At 46.1% G+C, this 23,771-nt stretch overlaps 1 protein-coding gene across 2 annotated transcripts in view; it reads left to right on the forward strand.

Moving 5' to 3' along the window:
• The first annotated feature begins 393 nt into the window (after positions 1 to 393).
• The window catches only part of sdk2a (sidekick cell adhesion molecule 2a), a 91,854-nt gene continuing 68,476 nt past the window's right edge, over positions 394 to 23,771 (forward strand). For both annotated transcript variants that reach the window (XM_086175504.1, XM_086175505.1), the window contains exon 1: positions 394 to 514. In XM_086175504.1, coding sequence (XP_086031630.1) covers positions 451 to 514 — 64 coding nt within the window. In that variant the 5' untranslated portion in view covers positions 394 to 450. The remainder of the gene's footprint in view (positions 515 to 23,771) is intronic.

Consider the following 23,771-nt stretch of genomic DNA (forward strand, 5'->3'; position numbering starts at 1 on the left):
GCAGCCCCACTCGTGTGCGCGATGGAGTGCGCGGCGACTCGGAGCGGGATCCTGCTCCGGCACACTTGACAGCCCCGCAAATCCAATTGGAGTGACTCCGCCTCGTTCACGCGGGACGCGTCCACGGGCTCTCCACGGCGCGTGTCTGCGGAAGAGCACACACATACACACACACACACACGCACACACGCACGCATGCACACGCACATACACACACCCCGGTCACTCCACCTCGGCGCCGGTGAGGAGCGGTGTGACGCACGGCGCGGGACCGCCAGCAGCAGCCAGGACCCTTCCACGGGGAGCGTGGGGCCGCCGAGCAACACGTACCCGGCGAGGAGGCGCACCCGGGTGGGAGGAGGAGGAGGAGGAGGAGAAGGAGGGGGGGTGGGGGTCTCGACGGTGCGGCTGCGGAGCGTGATTACGGCCGTGCGGGGTGGACGGGTCAGGATGCTGCGGGTCTCCTGCTGGATTCTGCTGTGGGCGACGTGCGTGTCCGAGGCGGGGGCTCAAGGTAAGAATCCGAAATCCGGGCTCACAAGTGTCTTCTTGGGGTGCGACTGAGGGAAAGTCTCCCGGGCGAAATGCACGGTCGTCTGAGACACACGCACGATAACTGCCGTAATGACTGTCTTTCACCGTCATCCAAAGTTATTTCCCTCTCATAGGAGCGGGAGAAAAACACTGGGTTTTGAACGCATCCCCGGGGTGCACACACGCACAGAGTACTGCCTCTTCTCGGTACGCAAGGTTTAAAAAAAAAAAAAAAAAAAAAAAAAAAAAAAAATCAATCCGGATGAGCTAAGAATGGGAAATAAAGAAAAAAAAAGTAGGATTTTAAAAATAGAGGGGGTGAATGAGTGGAGTAATCCCTCACAGCCAAAGTCCACACAAAGACTCAGTTGTCTTGCTGACCGTGGACCAAGACCAGATCCAGAACCAGATCCTGAACCCTCCTCCTGCAGGAGCAGCCCTGAACCTGCACCAATAGAACCAGGCAGAATGCTGTAGTGCCAAAATGCATCCCTGAGCTGTGTGACAATGTTTGTATACGTCTTATATGAAGATGTATATATATGTGTGTGTGTGTGTGTGTGTGTGTGTGTATGAACATGACCTGCACTCGTCACCCCTCCTTGTGCAACCACGACTTGTCACCCCGCCGGTAGAGTTGCACTCGGTATATGGAGACGACCAGGAAAACACACATCCTGCTGACGTTACCTCATATAATTTATGCGCAGAATTGCAATTTATCTTCTAAAAATCAAAGGTAAGTTGACTTGACGGAAATAAAGTTGACCGTATCGGATCCCCCCGACCTGCACAGTATATGCCACCCACCTGCACTTATCAATAGTCCATTTAACTGGCATTTAATCACGTGCCTTGTTGTTTGACTATTAGTTCATTTTTCATTAGAGGGCTGCCCCTCTAATAAAGGCGAAGCGAGATAAGGCGTTTGACATAAACCTCTTCTGACTGCTTCATTTAATTATACCAATGGGAGGCATATTGGAGCCTCGTCTTGGAAGTCGGTCCGTATGAGAAGTGTCTTTTCCATGTCCTCGCAGCATGTTCTCATCACAATGCGCGCTGCAACCAAGTGCTAAAAGCAGAATAATCCCTTTGCTTGTTTGTCTCCGAACAGAGCGCATTGCTCTTAAGTGCTCCCCGCCTTATCTGAGACCGGTCTCGGGGCGTCTCTTATTATTCAGGGCACAGTTCCTCCGGCGGTTATTACCATCCCTGTCTCGAGGTAACATGTCTGGAGTATGTGAGGATCTGTTGAGAGCAACCGGGCTACTTTGCGGGGTTTTACCTTCCCGGTGTAAACAGACACTCCCGTCTAATCCCCGCGTTTGATATCCGGGCCAATATTCCCGAATGTGCATTTGCATGGGAGGGGGAATCACTTCCCTGCCTCGCTTTTCATTGCAGGAGGACCTCCGCCGCGCCACGGCGCCCAGTCGCTGCTTTCGGTTGCTCGGCGAAGAGCCCGGGTCCGGGTCTTTGCAGAGAGTTCCGCTTCCGGCTAAGTCGGAAGCGCGGTTTATCCTTTGTGGGTGATGTACGCTTGCGTTTGACTGGCGGAGTAGCCGTGTCTGCGCATAAAGTTAGAGATGTCATTCCCGGAGAGCTGAGATCCTCCGAGGATGTCGAAAATTAGACGCCACGCAGGCGTACGAGACCCCCCGCGCCCCCCCCCCCCCCCCGGGGGGAGGCGGATTGGCGCGTACTTGTTTTTCGACGGCTTCCGACCCAGGCTCCCGCCGCGCTCGACACCGCTGGCTGTTCCCGTGCACGAGGGGATACCTGGTTGGGTCCGCGGGGGGGGAGAGGGGGGACCTTTTCCAGCCAGCGGCTGCTCCCAGCAGGCCGTTTCAATCCTCATTTACACCCCCTGGTTGAAAAACAAACACAGCAGATGTGAGGATCTGTGTTTTTTTTCACCTCTTGGTGGTTTCCCTATCTCCTTGTCACGCCACCTCAGTGATTTTACCCCTGAAAACTACTCCTCTGTGTTATGTGAGTGTCTCGTACACCTCTTGTGTGTGTGTGTGTGTGTGTGTGTGTGTGTGTGCGCACGTCAACGCTTATGCTCCCGTCTATTGAGGTTTAATCTAGATAGCAAGCATTGACATTCTGCCAACCGGCAGCTGCTATAATTTTCTGGACGTACATTATTATGCTGCTTGACAGCTGTCAGGCATTTCCAAATCTTTAAATCTTATGATAATCCGCCGTGCTTACAAAAAGCATTTGTTTAAAACATTCTGAATCCTTGTGTGATTAAAACTCCTCGCTCTAATGCAGACTCCGAATCACAATTCATCTTCATCAGTGACACACTAACATATGCGCACGTGCAAACACGTCCACGGAAGAATAGGAAAATCGATGCGAACGAGATTACGCGACTCCATCAAGAGAAATATTATCCGGTTTTTAAGAGAACCGGAGGTTTTCCCCCGACTTCCGAGGAAACCCGACGACGGACCGGGCGGGCCGCGCCCGCGAACAACAGGCGGCGTGATCCGTTTCGCAAAAGTCGACCTATGTGCCGACGCCGCGGTTGCCCCAGGTGTCGCGGTTTTACTCGCGGTACTAATCCCAAACCCGGCGCCTGATGAAATCATTGCATTCTTCCAGAACTGAGGGCACTTTGATCACGTCGCGCGTCCCGTCGGGGGCAAAGCGACTCGAGAGTGGGTGTGCCGTAAGTTCTCGGTGCCATCTTGATCCCTTCGCTTCGGCGATGCGCGGTTATTCAGATCTATTTTTTTTTTTTTTGGGGGGGGGGTTGCTGCTAAAAATGCGGACGCTTTTGGATGTTTTTTTTTTTTTTTTTTCATTTTTTTTTCCCACTAAGTGACACGAGAGACCAGCTAGGCTTACAGCGGCCTCAGGTGAAAACGCAGTGGCAGCTTGACATCCAAATCTGACTCGCGTGTCTCCGGTGCTCGCCTTCCACGTCTGGCTGGTTGCTTTTTCTCCGGCTGCCAACTGCTGTCGACACATGTTTATTCATGTTGCCACGGGACGCTTCGTTCACCAAGATGGAGCTTGTCACAACTGAAAAATTAACATAAAATTGTGCGAAAACCGGCAGCGGCGTTTAAAATGAAAAGGTTTGTGTTGGTAGCTGTGTACACGGGAGGGGAATGAAACACGGGGGGGGCTTCAAACCAGTTTAAGGGTGACAAATGATTACAATCTTCCTGATTGTTGGAGAACAATAGGGCTGCTGCGCTGTCAACATTTCTTAGCTTCAGGAGACCTTTAATTGGCTTAGTCGAGCAGCAAAACTGTGTTCATAGTTCATAATGGAAATGTAATCAAATTAACTAGTACCACAGGGTTTTGGCATTCGCCCTTCGCCCAGTAATTGCCATTCGCCCAAAGGGCTACGGTAATGGCTATTTGCACGGGGCGATGACTCCTATATCCGACCATGAGTCTATATGTCGGCGATGCTAGGCGAGCTTATTTCTTACCGCGTTTCTGTTGCGCCGTGTTCAGCACTTATTACCATTAAGGGAATTTACGCCAAGAATCGATCGCTGCACACATTGTAACTTACATCTGCGTTATTAATTAAAGTGAAAATGAATGGTGCAACCGGCGGGTTAATGCAAACTTTTTTATCTATCCATGTTTTTTTTTTGGAATCATGTGGAATATTATTTGAGCGAGGTAAAGTTCTCTAAAATTCGACTTTTAGTAATGGCGTAATTTACCGAGGAGGCTCTTCCTTTCTTCTGGATCCAGTTTTTAATCACGTTGCATCGAGTGATTTCGGCTCCGTGGAGGAGTGCCGCGGGGGGCGGCAGACAAATACTCCACATATCAATTCTCTCCCGGCTAAAAAAAAAAAAAAAATGCCAATCAATCTGGAAAAGCGGCTCTTCCACTCGGAAGAACCGGAGTGAACATTTTCGAGGAATAGACACCGGACCGAAACCGAAGGGAGGAAATGACCTTGGATAGGAAAGGGGGGATGCAAAGGGACAGAATTCATTTGATTTGTCTAATAACATTTTGACGTGAGTGCAAAGAAGCTGCGCCGCTCCATCAAAGCATTTCTCTAAGAAGCCATTTGAAAGCCCCCAAAATGGTGTCATTACTTTGATCCGAGGAAGAGAGGAATTGTTCTGAGGCGGTATTCTTGGACCATACGTCTGCCTTCAAGCCCCCAAGCTGTTCCATGTAAACATTTAAACAAAACAAAGGCAACTCGAGGAAAAGTATGGCGCGAAACAATGATTTTTTTTTTTTTTTTTTTCCACGGCGTAATGTGTGCACTGAATCTCTGCTTTCATTCAGCTCGTCCCTCCTGGGGCCTGGTGAGTGTATTCTTATGTTGTGAGTAAAATGGCAAAAAAAAAAAAAAAAACAAGCGGTAAAACGGAGGAGAAATGGTTTTTGTCGTGGCGATGGGTTTATGTTATCGCCTCTCTCCACTGAAAGCAACCAGGCTGGAAAGCATCTGCTTTTCTTGTATATTCACGTTTTTGTTATTCCGCTCCACTCCTGCGATGACCCGCGGCCGATTTACCTCATCATCGCACCCAACGAAGCCACCAAGTGTCTCAGCCCGCATGACATTCATTCATTCATTCATTCATCCATTCATTCATTCATTCATTCATTCATTCATTCTCCACACCATCCTTCAGGTAACTAGGGGGCGCCGCTGCCGATCCCTGCTGTCATTGGGCCGCAGGTGGGATTTAACCTGAACCGTTTGCCAGTCCATCACAGGGCCACATATAGAAACATACATGCGTTCACCCTCACACACACGTCAGAGACATACAAATATTCAACCTCACACACACACGTCATAGAGACATACACCCTCACACACACACACGTCATAGAGACATACAAGCATTCACCCTCACACACACTTCATAGAGACATACACCCTCTCACACACACACACACACACACACACACGTCATAGAGACATACAAGTGTTCAACCTTTCACTCACGTCATAGAGACACACACCCTCTCACACACACACCATAGAGACATACAAGCATTTACCCTCACACACGCACGTCATAGAGACATACACCCTCTCACACACACACACACGTCATAGAGACACACACCCTCTCACACACTTGTCATAGAGACATACAAGCATTCACCTTCTCACACACATCATAGAGACACACATCCTCTCCCACGCTTGTCATGGAGACATACAAGCGTTCACCCTCACACACACACTCACACACCATAGAGACATACAAGCATCCACCCTTTACTGACATATAGATGCACAAATGATGTGTGATGAGAGAGTGAACGTTCGTCTCTATATGACGTGTGAATGGGAGGATCAACTGTTGTATGTAAGATAATTTCCCAAAATGGAAATTCTTTTATCACAGCAGCATAACAGTTATAGTGTCAATGAATATGAATATAAATATAAATGGAGAGAAGATAATTAAAAATAGCAAACGACATCTACAAATAAATAGACAGCACAGTAACAACATCAAGGATAAGAATGGACAACAGAATGAAAGAAAAAAGACAGTTGGGGTGAAAATAGAAAACCTAAAATAAAGTGACAATAGCAATGAAAAGACAAGAAACAAACAAACATTCACCCTTTCATTCACGTGTCTCTAAACCACATGAGAATAAGAGGGTGAATGTTTTTGTTTGTTTCAATGACGCGCAAATGAGAAAGTGAACGATTGTATTTCTTTATTTGACGTCTACCGTAATTTTCGGACTATAAGCCGCTACTTTTTTCACACGCTTTGAACACTGCAGCTGATAGAACAATGTGGCTAATTTATGGATTTTTTTTTGGTCCAACTAGCTTCAAGCATCCAAAACATTTAGCCTCGTCACATCGGACCAATGCAATGACCCTTAAATTCTGAGGCTTTTCAATTCCGACACCGAAGACGACGACTTTGGTGCGCAGGAGGAAGCTGGAGATAGCGATCAGCTGGAGAAGGAAAAAGCGGGGATAGAAAATGGATGGAATTTTCCTTGTGTTATTTATTATTGATCTTCTTCATCAGCAGTGTTACGGGCACCGTTTGGGGAAAAAAAAGCATTTCCGGTACGCATGTGTGGATGTTACCGGCATGTAATTAATTGAAAATGATAAAAAAAAAAAAAAAGATTGTGTAAATATCCCATGTTACAACGTGGACACCTGCGGCTTATAGACAAGTGCGGCCTCACAAATATTTATTTAGTTATTTTTTGCCGGTGCGGCGTATATACGGGTGCGCTCAAAAGTCGGAAAAAGTAAACATGCGCAGATAATGAAGTCAGTTACCTTCACGGTAAAACCATCTGGAAAAAAGAAGAGAAAGCGAAAGAGACGGTGCAATTTGCTCTTTTCATCTCTTTTCCATTTTCCAAATGTTAACGTTTCATTGCGTTTGCTGTTTACGCCGCGGTAATTTATTCCCATCTGTATTTTTCAGAGCCGTGCATTTACAGTGGGTCGGGGGTCAACAGTTGGCGGGGTTTAGCGATCAGAGGAAGTATCTCAGTGTTTTGGCATGTGTCCTGTCCACGAGTCCCATCTGGAAAGACTGCCCGGCTCTGAGCCTCACTGCTCTCCAGGGCTTAGTTTGCTGGTCTGCTCAGGCGTCGGTTGGCAGCTAGCCTCCCGGTCCCGACGGGGGGCAGGGGAGGGGGGTCGGTGAATCGCCTCTAGTTGCATCTCAATGCCTCGCGCTCCGTATTTATTCGGACTACCGCTGTCTCTAATTCCCTCTATCCCCGGTTTTAGCCGCATGAGACACACTTTGAGTTTTCGTGTCCCTTCACACCTGCCCGTTTTCCTCCTCTTCTAATATACCGGGTTCAGACGCCGACCCTCTCGGATGTTTAAGTTTTAGCCGGTGGGTTCTCGGGGCGAACCGGACGCGACGGATCTCCGAACGGGAGGGGGTTCTCGACGGCGCCTGTCGTTTCAGCGCCGCGGCGCTTTTTAATGTAAAGATATGTTTGATCGGTGTCCTTGCCGCCGACTTCGACAGACTGTCGGTTAAGGAACGTGACGCTGACGGGGGTTGACAGCGACACTGCGGGCTTCTGCCGGCTCATGTCACATCTGGATTCTCTTTATTTGGCCCCTCCGTTCTCGGATGTAAGCGCCTCAGGTGTGAGACGGGAAGCATACGGGCGGGGGAAGGTGGCGGCGGCGGCGGCGGCGGTTCAAACTCAGGCGAAAGCTCAAACAAAACCTCCGTCCGACGTTGCTTTCGTCTCCTCACGTCGAGACGTGGACGGGCGCGTTGAGACATAAACGGGATATTCCTGCAGCCGCTTCTGGAGGACACAAATATTGAGCGGCGTTACGTTTGCCCCATAACTTATTGATAATGTTTTTGATTATTTATTCATCGCTGTTATTTATTTATTTGTCTTTCAAGTTCCCGATCCGCGTGAATACAACGAACCGAGGCTAACGGGAAAAACAAGGTAGTCTCGTGTGTTTTTGATTGTTTGACACAAATTATGGCGGTGCAAAGAACAGACGACTTTTAAATGAACATGCTAAGAGAATTTAAGAGTCCGGGGGTCGCGGAGTGACGTAGTCGTACGATACAGGCCGGGTCCGTCCGCGCTGAAAATGAGTCTGCCGTGGTGTTTCTGTCTGAAATAATTTAGGGTGAGTTCGGAGGCTCTCCTCAGAGGGATCCCGCGGCGTGTAGCCGCTCTTATAAAGCAACCGACGCAGGCGGGGACGTGAGAGATCTTGCGCAGAAACACCCCGTTCATTTAAATTTTGAGGACAACTTGATAGCAGAAACTAATTAAAGTGGATTTATTGCATTAATGCATGATAGCGAATGCATAAACACGGACTCGGGAGATGTATGAAAGTGTGTGACCGTGAAAACACATTTTTATTCTCTCAGATATATATATTCACATATATGTGCACGCCTCACATGCGCGTTCTATTTCATTATCTACAAACCGGAGCGCTCTGAAAAGACCGAACCGGGATTCCGGAGGTTTTTTTCAACACGACTAATGAAAGTGGGGCACAGCCATAGCGCCGGTGTGAACAGAGAAATTCCGAGTCAGCTGTTTTTTTATTTATTTTTTTTCCCCTCTTCCCCTCTCCTGCGTGGCGCGTTCCCGATGACGGCGAAATACTTTCTAATGTAACCCTGTCACATCGCAATCGGCGGCGGCGGCGGCGGCGTTGAGGCGGTGCAGGACGAGGACCAGTGAGAGAAATGAATATTGCTGTGGACATTGTGAGGAGGCGTACGTTGGGGGTTGGTGGGGTGGAAAGGGGGTCGCGGCGGCGGGGTATTGATGGAGGAAAGAAAGGAGAGCGCTGCATCAGTGGGGTAGAGATTGCTGTGGTGAACAGTAGCACAAATCCTAAATTCTGTGCAGATCTGACGGTAGCTAGGAAACAGCTGACAGTAAAATGGGGGGATCAAAGGGATTAGTGTGTCCAGATTGAGCCCAAACAGTAACCCCTTCCACTTCTCCCACTGCCAGCTCTTTTTATACATTCACCCCTGCATTTCAGCGGCGCGGTCGGCCGAAACTACCGGCCTCTATTTACTTTAAGGGTTTAAAATTTGAAATTGCGCTTTTTTTTTTTTTTCCTTTTTTTGTTTGTTTTTTCCCTCCAGTAATTGTACATCCTCTAAGACGGGCAATGGGAGGAAACAGTGCACAAACAAGCTACGGTCCCAATTTTGAAAAGGCTGAGTGAAGTAATGAACACGCACAGCGGCGCAATATTCAAATGATCACACACACACACACACACACACACACACACACACACACACACACACACACGAGTATTCCCGGGGGAAACAAGACATAGCATCTCAGGGAAGAGAATGCAAATGTCAGACCCAATCAGCGCTGCCTTTTGTGATCTGAGTGAGATTTCCTGTCACAGGGGCTTGAGACATGGCCTGTTTAATTCTGCAGGGGCCCGCCTTGTCCCAAATACCTCGGTCACTGTCTTCTTTTTGATTTATTTATTTTTCATTGTCAGAGCCAGAGAAAAATACCTAAACAAAGGAACGCAGGGATGCCCTTCCGAGGACGGCGCGGCGCGGCGCGGTGCTCCGGGAGGTCCTGAGACAACATTACCCTCTCTGTTGTCATATTGGAGAAGCGCTAGACATGTGAACACACTCTGGGCTGACGCAGAGCTTTACCCGTGAGAGGCAAGCCAAATCGGATCTGCATCACGTGTGACGTACGTATGACGGCCGGGGAACCGATTTGCGTCGCCCGACTCGGTGCCGCGAAGGCGAGGGTGGCTGGATGTGGTCGGCGGCCGCCGCAGCTGCTCCGGTTCGTGACGCTCGCGCATCCGAAAGACCCCCGGCTAAATTTCGTTGTTCTTTAAACGTGCGCGCAATTCTCTCCCGGAAACATTGGAAGTAAAAAAAGCTTTCAAATAATAAACTTCTCGTTCCGCGAAAGGGAATGTTTTAGCCCCTATCTCATTGTACCAAATTTGAGCATGTTCCTTGCCTGTGGGTGTAGCAGAATTCGGAGAGAGAAAAAAAAAAAAAAAAAAGTCATATCTATTTAATGGCGTTGCCGCGGTTGGTGTTTAATTCCGTGTGTTTAATTAAAAAGGCTTTATTTCAATTTCTGTAATGATTTCAGGGTTTGAAGTCAATAGGTTACGGAGGAAAAAGCGCGAAAGAACAAAAGCAATTTGACGGAGTCCTCGTCACGCAGATATACCGTCGTCCCGCCCGGTGATTTATCGGCGCCGATGCAGACGACACTAGTGGGGACGTCGTGAACGCCGGAAAGGGAAACAGACACCGGGAGGGCATGAACGGTTATGTCACTTATAAAAAAATGAGAACGCGTGGAGCCGATAGACCGAGAACAATGGATGCAGTCACTTAAGCCGAGCGCCTACCTTCCCATTTTATCTTCCTCTGCGGGCCCTGAACTTGATGATCTGGTTTTATTGTGGAAGCGCCCGTTATTGCTACGCGTGTTCGGGCGAACCCCATATTTTTTCCTCGCCCTCGCTTGCATTAGCGAGGACCGAGTGTGGGAAAGAGAGAGAGAGAAACGAGGCGGACGACAAACGCGGAACATGTGTCGCCTGCCGCCTTACAAATACAGACGGCGGAGCTGGCATATGCAAACTCAAAGGGTGGTGGTGTTTTTAAAAGCTTTAATCACACCAGCGCAAAGAGCCCCAGTGTGGCATTGCACTCTGCACCATTGAATGCTTGTTTTATTAATGTTGTCCAGAGTGAGGTACGGCCGTATAGTGTCGGGGACGGGGGGGCCGCATTGTGCTCTTGATTTAAAGTGGGGTGGAGCAGAAACAATAGCCATGAAAAAAACATGGCCGTGAGTAGCGGCCTACATCCATTACTTTAAAACGCGCGGGGACCGAAGTGGAGCACGGCGTTCCGTACAAAAGAAACACGAACGTATGATGGGTCGTAATGATTCCCCGGGAAAAGTACTTTTATGTTAAAAAATATACATTCATGTCGTCGTAATGGGACCAGCCGGGGGGCGCGGGGATCACTCGGCGCTTCGGCGCCGGTTGACTAATTGACGGGAATTTCGTGGCGTGTTTTATGTGACACTTACAGACTAATCAAGGGGGGAAAGCGTTGTCTTTGAGCGAGCGGGCGAAACCCAGTCGAGAGCGAGCGCGATGCCTAATTGCTCTCATTTGCGGCGAACGTTCACACCAGCCATTCTGCACAATTAACCGTCTGCCACCGAGATGCTATGAGGCAGGATATTGTGGTGGGTCAAGAGAAACCAAATGGTTCGTAATTAATTCTCCGCCGCAATTATTGATTTAATATTTTAAGGACCGGTTGAACGCCGTTTCTCGTCTCATCTCCCGAAGGGGAGGCCCGCTCGGGATTCTTCACGTTTGGTGGGAAAAAAGGAGTTGATGGAAACCGAAACCCCTCGCTGACGGAGAGTCGGCACCATTGCAGTGTTTTGCGGTGTTATTTATTTTGCAAGACCTCCTCCTCCACCTTGTACAGTAATTTACAGGACTGTCTCAGAAAATAAGAATATTTTGATAAAGTTCTTTATCTTCTTTAATGCAAAGTTTAATGTAAAAAAACAAAAATTACTTTTTCATGATATTCTGATATTTTGAGATAGGAGTTTTGAGTTTTCTTAAGATGTAAGCCATTTACATGTAAGCTAATTTACATCAGCAGAATCAAAATGATAAAAGGCTTGCAATATTTCAGTTGATTTGTAATTAGTCCAGAATGTTTTGTTTTTGTAATTGCATTGAAGAAGATAAAGAACTTTATCACAATATTCTAATTTTCTGTGATTTGGTCAGCCGCCAATTATTCAAGTTCTCCCACTTAAAAATATGATAGAATTCTGTAATTTTCATCATAGGTACACCTCATTTCGCAGAACGCGAAAAAGTAAAATCCAGAAAATCGCATCATCGGATTTCTAAAGAATTTATTTGCAAATTACGGTGGAAAATAAGTATTCAGAATACACAACCTAGAACAGTCACACTCCAAACTCCACTATGGCCAAGACCAAAGAGCTGTGAAAGGACACCAGAAACAAAACTGTAGACCTGCACCAGGCTGGGAAAACTGAATCTGCAACAGGTAAGAAGCTTGATGTGAAGAAATCAACTGTGGGAGCAGTTATTAGAGAGCGGAAGACATACCAGACCACTGATAATCTCCCTAGATTTGGGGCTCCACGCAAGATCTCACCCTGTCGGGTCAAAATGATCACAAGAAGGGTGAGCAAAAATCGCAGGAGCTCACAAGGGACCTAGTGGATGACCTGCAGAGAGTCTGGGACCAAAGTAAAAAAGGATACCATCAGCAACACACTTCACCCCTAGGGACTCAAATCCTGCAGTGCCAGACGCGTCCCACTGCTTAAGACAGTACAAGTCCAGGCCCGTCTGAAGTTTGAAGAGAGCATTTGGATGATCCAGAAGAGGATTGGGAGATTGTCCTATGGTCAGATGAAACCAAAATAGAAGTTTTTGGTAAAAACTCAACTTGTGTTTGCAGGAGAAGGATAACATTATACGTACTGTGAAGCATGGCGGTGGAAACCTCATGCTTTTGGGCTGTTTTTCCGCAAAGGGACCAGGACGAGCGATCCGTGTGAAGGAAAGAATGAACAGCTTCATGTATCGTGAGATTTTGGAGTGGCTTCGGAAGAAGCGTTTTAAGGTCCCGGAGTGGCTTAGCCAATCTCCAGATCTCAACCCCAAAGAGATTCTTTGGTGGGAGTTGAAAGTCTGTGTTGCTCAGCGACAGCCCCTAAACATCACTGCTCTAGAGGAGATCTGCATGGAGGAATGGGCCAAAACACCAGCAACAGTGTGAGAAAAACTTGTGAAGACTTCCAGAAAACATTTGACCTCTGCCATTGCCAGCAAAGGGCATATAACAAAGCACTGAGATAACAAAGCACTTTTGCTCGTGACCAAATACTTATTTTCCACCATATTTTGCAAATAAATTCTATAAAAATCAGACAATGTGATCTTCTGGATCATTTTTTTTCGCATTCTGTCTCTTCTAGTTGAAGTGTTCCTGTGGTGAAAATTACAGGCCTCTCTCATCTTTCCAAGTTTGAGAACTTTTGCACAATTGTTGGCTCACTAGTGTATGTATATATGTATATATAATTCTCTTTTTTTATTTTTTTTCATTTTACTTTTTTTTTTTTTTTTTTTCGTAATGTTCACAAATTTCATGCTGCCACCGAATATGCTCCTCGGGGACAGATAAAGTTTTTTTTTGATTCTTCCGCACTCCGCCCCTGATGGTTGTGGACTGCAGTGAAGAATCGCAGTGAATGGCACTCAGGACTAATGAACAGGTACACATCTTCTCATGGGTCGGGCATGGATGATGAAGAGGAGCTGCAGTCCCTGGAGTTAGAGGTTATAGCAGAGATCAGGCAAACACACACACACACACACACACACACACACACACACACACACACACAGTAACACTCTGTCTATGTCCATGCTCTTGAAATCCCAATCACCGGTAATTGGTCCATCTATGCGTGATGTCCCAGCGAGCAGGGGATTCTTGAACTTTTGCCACATTGTTAGCAAGTGATTTATTCCAAAATAAAGGAGAATTTTTTTCACATTTTCGGACAATTCCTCAACGCTGTCCCGACAGAAAAAAAGAGCATTAATTCATTTTAAATTCGTTTAGCTCAATTTATCGCCCTCCAACCTTCTTCTCCGGCAGTTTGTGTCATTGCGCTCCTCTGCTGTGACATCACAGGGGCATTCACACTGAACATGAATATCTACCAAGGGAAAAAAAAAAACAAAAACAGCGAATATCATCGAACAAACCGACGTTGTTTGCCTTTTCGACCCGGAACCGCCGCGCCATCTGTCACGCCTGGACTCCGCACGCTTTTGTTTTCGAACACTTGCTTATCGACGCTCATAATTCAGAGATTTTTTGCTGTTCAAAAAAAACAGCAAAACCCGAGAGCGTTTCGAGATTTGTCTCTGTCTTTCATACAAATGAGTGACGAGAGGCGAAAAACACGGATATGCAAAAAACATTTATCTGTTCTCTAGAGTGTATCTTAATTGATTAATTGGCGATTCCAAATTCTATCGGTGAATCTGTTTAACAAAGGTGCGATAATCAAACTCCCGGTAATAATGCATGCGGTCTGAATGCGTGCAGGATAAATCCGGCCCCCCCCCCGTCCAAAAACAGAGATAGCAGAAGGACCGAGTCGTCGGTAAGGGGGACGTTCATCGGCTCTGACAGATGTGACCTTGGTGAGCGTTCTGACGGGCCACTTGGGTAGCCTGGCAGACTGAGCGCGGCGGACGGCGGGCACGACTTTCGCCGCGGCGTTAACCTTGAGCGCCGGTCCGATATTCGAGGTCTCAGTAAAAAGCCACAGATCGTCCCACTTAACCGGGTTAACCCGGAAAGCCGCGGACGACCGCTTTACCGACCAAAACCCCTCGGTTCGTTTGTTTCGCTTTCGCAAACTGTGTTTCTCGTTCCCGAAAATGTCGCTGAATGGATTTCCTACTGTATTCACGTCGAGCCGCCTAATGAAATCATTTACTGTCCCTGTTATGCATGTGTCAGCGTGTCGGTGTTCGGCGTGTCGCCCCGCAGGGTGAACGTCAGTAACCATAATGCAATTTCATGAAGCACGGTTTTAACAAATCATCGCGCCACCGAAGAATGCAGAAAAAAAAAAAAAAAACTCAGAGGAGAGGGGGTTGGACTCTCATTACAATCTGCCAGCTTTTAATCCCACCCTTCCGATTCAGCGGCCATTTTTTAGCCGAGGGTAGTTTGGTGGGAGCCGGTGCTCGAGGTCAGAGGCCAATTTGACATTATTGAATAATAAATAAATAGAAATGTGTTCTGGCCGGAGCTGATCCCCGTTGTTTCTTTTTCTCTCGGTTTTGGCGGGCGGCTAGACGGCAGCTGGGGCCTTGTATTCACTGTAATGGCCTGTATATATGCAGGGTTTCATATTTCAATCATTGCCATGACAGCAGAAATTGGGGGTTTAAGATGAAGTTGAAATTGGAAAGTGGCTATCGTGTCTGCATGAGGAAACACATTTGAATCCCGGCGGAGAAAGTCCTTGGCGGCGGCGGTGGCGGCGGCGGCGGCGGCGGCCTCCGCACACGGTCCGCCGAGCGACGACTCCTCGAGAGCGGAGTTAAAGTTAAAGCAACAAGTGCTCGAGTGGCTTTTAAGCCGCGGTCAAATTATTTTCCCGACAGAGGTCGGATCAGGGACGTCAGATTTGAGGAAGTATTTCATAATAGGCCGGTAATCAATGATTCATCACTGGAAATATTAATGAGCCATAAATGATGTATTGGACCGAGATGAGGTAGATCTACAATCACATCATTAAATGTCACAGGCCTGTTCATTCATGGTAATAAGGTATTTGTAATAATCAATGTTTCATGTTCTTTGACTGTGAAATCTCTATAGATAATTATATGCCTTTGCGCCTTCATTTGTTTTCCCGGTTGTGCCGTAAAGCTGCGGAAAATGAGACTTTCACCTTTTCATTTCCTGCTGTCACTCGCTCACGCGGCCTCTTCTCTCTGCTACATTAATCGAATATTCATTATGTGGCTAATAGTGGCGCCTTTGAAGAGGAATGATTATATTTAATTTTCTCACCCGAGAAAGAACAAGTCTGCGCCGAGTGTGTAAGAGACAGGGGTGGGAGGGGGTTTGCGGGGAAGATAAAGTGGAGGGAGTGAGAACGAGATAAAGCGATGAATAGAGCGTCGGCAGAAGGGGGCGCGGAGCGTACGGACGCACCGGGGTGACAGGATGGGGTGGCGAGCGTCGGGAAGGAGGCTCTGAGTGAGTCTCCAGATTACAATATCGTTAGATCAGTCCATCAGCGTGATAACACTGATTGACCGCGCACCTGTGGCTCCACACACACCCACCTCTCCGAGCCAATATCGCCCCCCCCCCCCCCCGTTCTCCTCCGGCTTCCATTTTTTTTACCCCTCCTTGCCAAGAGGGGATCAGATTATGAGGAGGAAAAAAAAAAAAAAGCATGGTGGCCACGGCCGTATTTCTTCGCTCCAGCAGCCGCAGTCCGCGGCTACGTTTATCGTTTTATTGATTACCATCGCGGGGCAGTAATTTGCCAGGACTTGCAGGGACATGATTAAAGATCCGCAGGCGACGCATGGCGGCTCAAGTTGGTGCTGCGGTGTCATGTTGATGAACAAGCGCAGACACCAGCATACTGCCGGGCTGAGAGTGCTCACACTGAGAGCGAGGGGGGGGGGGAGGGATGTGCACCTTCCTGTCATAGACATCACCGGCTTTAAATCTCCCGAGCTAACCTTTTAATACTCTCAGATCCTTATGGCTGGCCGGATAATTGATTGTGTTTGGTCTAATGGGATTAAGAGGCAGCAGTGGCCTTGGGCCGGACACTGGTGGTGGCAAGAAATGGGAGCGGAGGGGAAGACGGGGAGGCAGGTCGGGGAGCCCGATGAAGGGAATATGGATCGGGACGAGTAAGACGAAGACGGGGGTTTGATAAACCGGGTTGGATAGATAGCTGCGGGTCTATTTCTTAGTCCGTCCCTAATTAGGCGTATGGAAAAAAAAAAAAAAAAAAAGTGAGGGAGCTGATGGTATTCCCAAGTGAAAAGATTGTTAGCGTAAGAGATGCTATCTGGCGGCTATTGGTTTTGGCTGCGTTTCTCCGGCTGTGTGAGTCACCGGGTCCGCCGCCGTGCAGCGAGATGAAAGCAGCTGCTAAATTAGTGCCAAGGTGTTGAGGCCCGCTCCCTTCTTATCACCCGGGATAAAGTCTGTCCCGTTCCCGACGTATCAACAGCCGCCGAGCTTTAGCTTCATCCCCTTCCACCAGAGCTTGTTTGAATGTTTCTGTCCCCCCACCGCTCCCTTTTCCCCTTTTTCTTCGAATTATTTTTAACTTTCTCTCCACGCTTGGGATGAGATAAAAAGCTGGGGTTTGTGTGGGAGAGGAGCGCGGAATGAGGTTGTGATTAGTACAGTTTGCTGGAACTTTCTCCGACAATTTGTCGCCTCTCTACGCTCCGTCTGTGCGCGTCGAATACCTCGCGTGCGCGCGGCTTTCGTCGCGAGGAGGAAACCCACGGCGCGGAGCTGTCGCGGCTAGTCAGTCGGTCCGTCGGTGTCGTACGCAGCCAGAGCCTCTTAGCATCGGGGTTAACAAGGTCTGTCATTGCTGGATCGCTATTCACAAGTCCAGCCAGCCAGATCATGCACAGATCCAGTTTTTGTCTCTGGTGAATAGAGGGGCTGCTGCAGCCCACTGGCCCTTTATATTGGGCCACCTTTTCACTTTGGCTCGGAATATGCCAGGTCAGGATAACTGTTGCCATTTTGGTGGGCAGCGGAAGGCACGTTGCCAGTTTCCCGGTGTGTGTGTGTGTGTGTGTGTGTGTGTGTGTGTGTGTGTGTTGGAGAGGTGGGGGTGCAATTGAAGGGAACGGGAGCACTGCGGGAAAGGAGGGAGGGAGGTTTGAGGAAAGGCAATAAATGCAGTGCGTATCGAATTGGCAACACGTATCTAATTAAACACTGGTGGAATATGAGAATGAAAGATGGCACATTACATGAAAAATTCTCCCGAGCATTTGCAAGTTGGAGAAAATGTGTCACTGTGACCCGGCTGTCTGCCTATTCCCTCAAAAGAGACGGCAGGTGAAGGGTTGCTATGGTTACCTGGTCGGGGTAGCATTGAAGCGTTGTTTTTTTTTTTTTTTTTTTAAATATATTTATATATAAGGGCCAATGAATTTCCCCAAACTTCTTCTTCTTCTAATTTCAATTTCTTTCATGTATCACATGGTCGTGTTGTGTAGGTGATGGGTGATATCGTAGCGCCATATGGGTGCAGCAGGTGTTGCTCATATCTGAGTGCCAGTCTGTGCACATAGTGGGTGTTGGAAGTGCTATCAGTCAGCCTCCATCTCGCTCCATGGAGAGTTCCCAGAGAGCAGTGTTGTCCCTACAAGGGCCAGATGCTGCCTTGGTTTGCTCTTCTTCCCCTTTTGTTTTTTTTTGTTTTTTTTTCCCCCTATCCCCTCATTCCCGGGCCCACATCAAACATGTGGAGTCCATTTCTCCCATAGCTCTAAATCTCTTTAATTCTATCATCTGTTGCCCATTGAGAGCAGCAATTTAGTCCTCACGCAGCATTTTAGTGCGCCATTAAAAATTCTGTGAGGTTGGTGGCCGGGCCCTGTCGCAGGGAGGTGGCCGGCCGTCGCGCTGTGTCTCGGTGTCTAACCTTCGCATCGCCGTCCCTCAGGACACATCCAGCCATAAAGATTGTGTTTGAACAGCTCAGACTGGGCACATAAAGAATACATTATATATGCCTTACACACCAAACGCCTCTGTCATGATGCCTGTTGATGGAACTTTGTAATATTGTGATGACCAAACCCACAGAAATACTACTTTATTATTATTATTATATTTATTATTATTATTGTTGTTATTGTTGTTGCTGTTATCATTAACAATGACAACAATAATCCTAAAAATGATTATGCTTTATTATTTGTTATACTATTATTATTATTATTATTATTATTATCATTACTATTGTTGTTGCTGTTGTTGTTGTTGTTTTTATCATTGACAAGGACAACAATAATACTAAAACGTATGATACATTATTATTTGTTATATTTTTATTATTATTATTGATGTTGTTGTTGTTGTTGCTTTCATTAACAAAGACAACAATAATCCTAAAAATAATTATGCATTATTATTTGTTATATTTTATTATTTTTATTATTATTAGTAGTAGTAGTAGTAGTAATAGTAGTAGTAGTAGTATGGTTGTTATTGCTAATGTTGTTGTTGTTATCATCAACGACAACAATAATCCTAAAAATAATGATTTATTATTATTTGTTATGTTTCTATTATTATTATTTGAGTGAAAGGGTGTTTGTTTCTATATGTGTCCCCCCAATGACCCTTAGTGCATGATGAGTGATAATAAATGAATGAATGAATGAATGAATGGGTGAATGAATGAATGAATGAATTATTGAATGAATGAATGAATGAATGAATGAATGAATGATAATTGTGAGGACAATAATAATAAGAATTATTATGTAGAATCTAAAGGTAACATGCTTGGAGAGGGTGAAGTTATATGTTATGATGTTTTATATCATTGAACTTCAGCCCACTCAAGCTAAGCTCTGTTCACACCCCACTTCCCCACCAAATGTTTACTTTTTATCCAAGTTTCCTCTGAGGGAGTCACTTACTGTTAAAACTATTTAATTACAGCTGGTTTATTTATAGACACCAGTTTGATGTAATTTCCAGCCATTTCTCCATTACTTTTACAGTAATTGGAAACTAGCTGTGCATACATAATGACTTTCCGGAGCATCTCCGAGACGGGAGAGCGACACCCACACTCCAAATAACGACAGAGCACATTTTGCAAACTAATATTATTGAACGCGGAATGACACCGAGGTCAGTTTTCTGCAGTAACCGCAGAGAAGACCGACCTGCAGCTGCTCCGGCTTCATGGACAGGCTGTTACGTCCTACCTTGTGTTCAGGGGTCTTCTGAGGGTCGGTTGCACCGGTTCACCCTGACTAATGGACAGCTGTATGAACTGATGTTGACCTTCTCCTGCTCTGTCCAGCCAGTCTCCTCCTCCAAGGTGAGGGAAAGGCTATGTCCTCAGCCAACGCCAACAGTGATTGGCGTGTCCTAATAAGCAGAGTCTAATCTCCACTCTGCTACCTCCACGCTACGCAGCTCCGGTTGATATGTTAAGTACATCGACAGAAAACAATAACAATTTATCATTATGTTACCCAGACTTGTACACGATTTACATAAGGACACACTTATCTCTGGAGGGAAGAGCGTAACTGAAACATTTAATGGTTGAGTCACCGTTCAATGTAAAATATGTAAATCATCCCCTGTCACTATGTGTGAATACTAAAAGAACAACTTGCAACTAAAGCTCAATTCCAAATTTTCACCAAACATTTTTTTTTGTGCATTTCCAATTTAAAAGTTACTTCATTGTTTGCTTGGTTAAATAAGTCCAGGACACAATCACAACAGGGGGAATCAGTGTCCTGCAATTCTTACAGTGTGCGGTACAACACGGTCTTGAGATTAAATGTTTATTTTCTCATGGTGTTTGAAGGTCCCCGGTTCGATTTTCATGCACGTCTTCACCATTTCTGGTGATTTTTCCTCTCGCCGTCCAAAAGTATGCTAAAGGTTAATTTCACCCAATCGCCCAATGACAGCCGGAATAGGCTCCAGCACGCCCGCGACCCCGAGTGCAGGAGAAGCGGTAAAGATAATGAATGATTTTGTTGAAATCGGTCTGTTCGGAGAAGCTACGCTGACTCTTATCCAAGGAGGGTTGGATGTGAACTCTAAATGGCATTGTTGCTACTGAGAGCCCGTTCGTGTCTCACCGGGCGGCGGCAAATTTCTCAACTCGAGCGCACGTCTGGGCGAAAGAGCAAACTCCGGGCGAAACAGAGAGACAGCGACAGCGAGCGGCTACAGTAAACCGTGTCACATCAACCGTCTAATGCGTCCGCTTGCCACACGGTTAAGGTGCCGCCGAGGTGAGAGCGTTCTTAAGGGTGGTTACGCTTTTCAAAAGTCGCCGCTGAAACACCCAATACTACACCTGCAGTCAAAAAGTGAAAAAGCTGACCGCGGTAAGACATGCCGCCTGAGGGGACATATAATACGGCGCTGAAGGGTACACTGGATTTGAAAATCCAGCTGCAGACTTGTTGTTAAATCTCGGGCTGGTGCGCAAAGATACCGAAAACCGCCACGGATGATGAGATTTCGGGCGAGCCGTCGACCTCTTCATCGATGTCCTCAGGTCATTAGTCAGTTTGATTGTTTGGCAATAAGGGACGCTGACTTCGAACTCAACTGCTGCATTGGAGGCTCTGAGACACTTAAAATGCGTCTTTTATAAAGAGAAAAGAAAAAATAACAGACGCTGTTTGGAGCGCATTACCTCTAGATCTGGGTATTTAATAAACAAGCAAGTGTGTGAATGTTAATCAGTTTAACTTTGTAAAAAAAGATGTTGCGTTTTTGGGTTTCGCTGCAGCAAAAGTATTTTGTTTACGTACCTCTGTTTCTGCAGAAAGGTTAGAGTATGCAAACACTGATAGTCACCGACATTACATCTGTCCAATGTTTCCGCCCCGGGAAAAGGTAGTATTTCTTCCCTACTGTCGCCAAAGAGCTCGCTCACGGGGCACAGCTGGGTTTCTGTAGATCATCTCAAATATTTTGGTCCAGACCAGCTCCACAGGCAACCACATGATTCGACATGTGTCATTTCTAATTGGCCAACAATAGAATATAAAATCAACCTGATATCATTATATTATATTATATTATATTATATTATATTATATTATATTATATCCATCCATCCATCTAGGGATGGATAATAATATATAGATAATTATATCATATATAATATTGTCATATATAATATTGTCATATATATTATATTAAATTATATTATATTTAATTATATTATATTATATTATATTATATTATATTATATTATGTTATATTATATTATATTATATTATATTATATCCGTCCATCCATCTATGGATGGATAATAATATATAGATAATTATATCATATATAGCATTGTCATATATATTATATTATATTATATTATATTGAATTATATAATATAATATAATATTATATTATATTATATTATATTATATTATATTATATTATATTATATTATATTATGTTACATTGATTAATTATAGTTATTGTCAGCACAGAATTAATGGCCATTAGTTACTCATAATGAAAAAAGACAACATATTTATGTGTGTGTGTGTGTGGGTGTGTGTGTGTGTGTGTGTGTGTGTGTGTGTGTGTGTGTGTGTGTGTGTGTGTGTGTGTGTGTGTGTACGGTCTATTGTCATATGTAAACTTGTCGAGTTTGTTGAACCCAACTTATTCCCAAGGGCATCTGCTCTTCTGGTCTGTTCCACAGTTGCTGAAGGCCCAGAAAGACAAAATTATCAGTTTCTATTTGTATGGAGAAAAGAAAAAAAATCTCTATTTCAATGTCAGGATGAATGCTGTCATGTTTATATTGTAGTGACTCAATGTTTATCTCTTTTGATTTCACTGTCTGCGCGTCAACTTCTGATTTTTCCTTTCAAATGCACAGGGGGAAACCTGCGAGTTGTTCTTTTAGCAAATTTGTTTTTTTTTTTATGCATGCTTATCACATTCCACTCAACAGGATGGATGCAAAACACATAATATTGAAACCAGTCTCAAACAACAGAGGCAGTATTTATTGTCGGGGAAATGGAGCTTCCATTCATCTGCTCTGTTTGATGAGATTATTACCAGTAAATATTTCCTGTCTACCTGTTTACTCTGGTATCTCAGCGGTAGCGGCACGAACCCAACTGGGAGTGTTTTTCACCCAGTATCACGCAGACAAATATAAACACGGCTGTTATTTGCTGATGAGCCAATGTCAACACCGGTGATGTCACTGATACCCTTTGTTTGAAGCTAAACCGTGAAACAATGATACAAGATTAGTTGCCCGCCAATCAGGGAACGAACGGTACGATCCCGCGCGGCCCTTCGGTCGGACGCAACTCGCCGACAGCTGTCCGTCCACATGTCGGCCGGCGAAACCGACCTAATCCCGGGCCGCCCGGCACCTCCGACATGCAGGAACTGTAATAAAAACAAAAACAACATATGCCCTCCAACCCCCCCCGGCCCCGATCCCTCCGCTCGGAACATGCAAGGTGCTGGATTATTTGTCGTGCGGCAGATCAGCCCCGGCCCTCTCACCCACCCGGGCGGCCTCGGAGGTGGATTAGAGTCTCGATAATCTGACTGTGTGTGTGGTGACACATGTCAGCTAGGGAGCGTCTGCAGAGTGGAGTCAAGGTGAATTAGAAATGGCTGGGTAATCCAAGCAGCACTACCCCGGAATCAGTTCATTGTACCATGAACCCGGAGTCTGACACACACACACACACACGCATGCACGTGGGCGAGCGTTGCGCGCACACACACGCAGGCAGACGTTCATGAACGCGGGCCCGTGGGCCTCCTTGACATTACCTCCCTGACATTAGCTCCTCAGCACAAGCCCAATCTGGGATTCCTGTCACATCGTTCTAAGGGCAAGATCCACATTTTCATTATTGTGGAGCCACTGGCACTGTGCAACCTTTTTCTCCTCTCTTCTTTTTCTCTTCATCACAATGTCAATCATCGCAACGCTGTCACTTTTGATCAGTTCCTGAGATAAACTGACTGAGCGAGGATCCAGATGCCGCTCACAGACTGGAGTAAGCCACTTACCGCGGCACGTCTTACTTGCCGTTTCGGCGTTTCGCTCGTTTTCCCCAAAAGTTTCTTATTTTGTCCCCTACTTCCCTGAATTTCCTATTCTTTTTTTTTTTTTTTAAACCCATCTCATTTGCAAAAAAAAAAAAAAAAAAAAAATTCTACATATTAGATGAAGCCTGTACATGCAGAACAGAGTACACATGGCCAGGGAATTGAGAAGTGCAAATAATTCCCTCATGTGGAAAGGCTGCAATTAACTTGGGATGTCAGCCTTTGTAAAATATAATTGAGTTCAGGACGAAATGAACGTCT

The sequence above is a fragment of the Fistularia commersonii genome, chromosome 28, assembly GCF_037954325.1.
Source record: "Fistularia commersonii isolate RoL2024-O1a breed Wild chromosome 28, RoL_Fcom_v1.0, whole genome shotgun sequence".
In the NCBI taxonomy this organism is placed as follows: domain Eukaryota; kingdom Metazoa; phylum Chordata; class Actinopteri; order Syngnathiformes; family Fistulariidae; genus Fistularia; species Fistularia commersonii.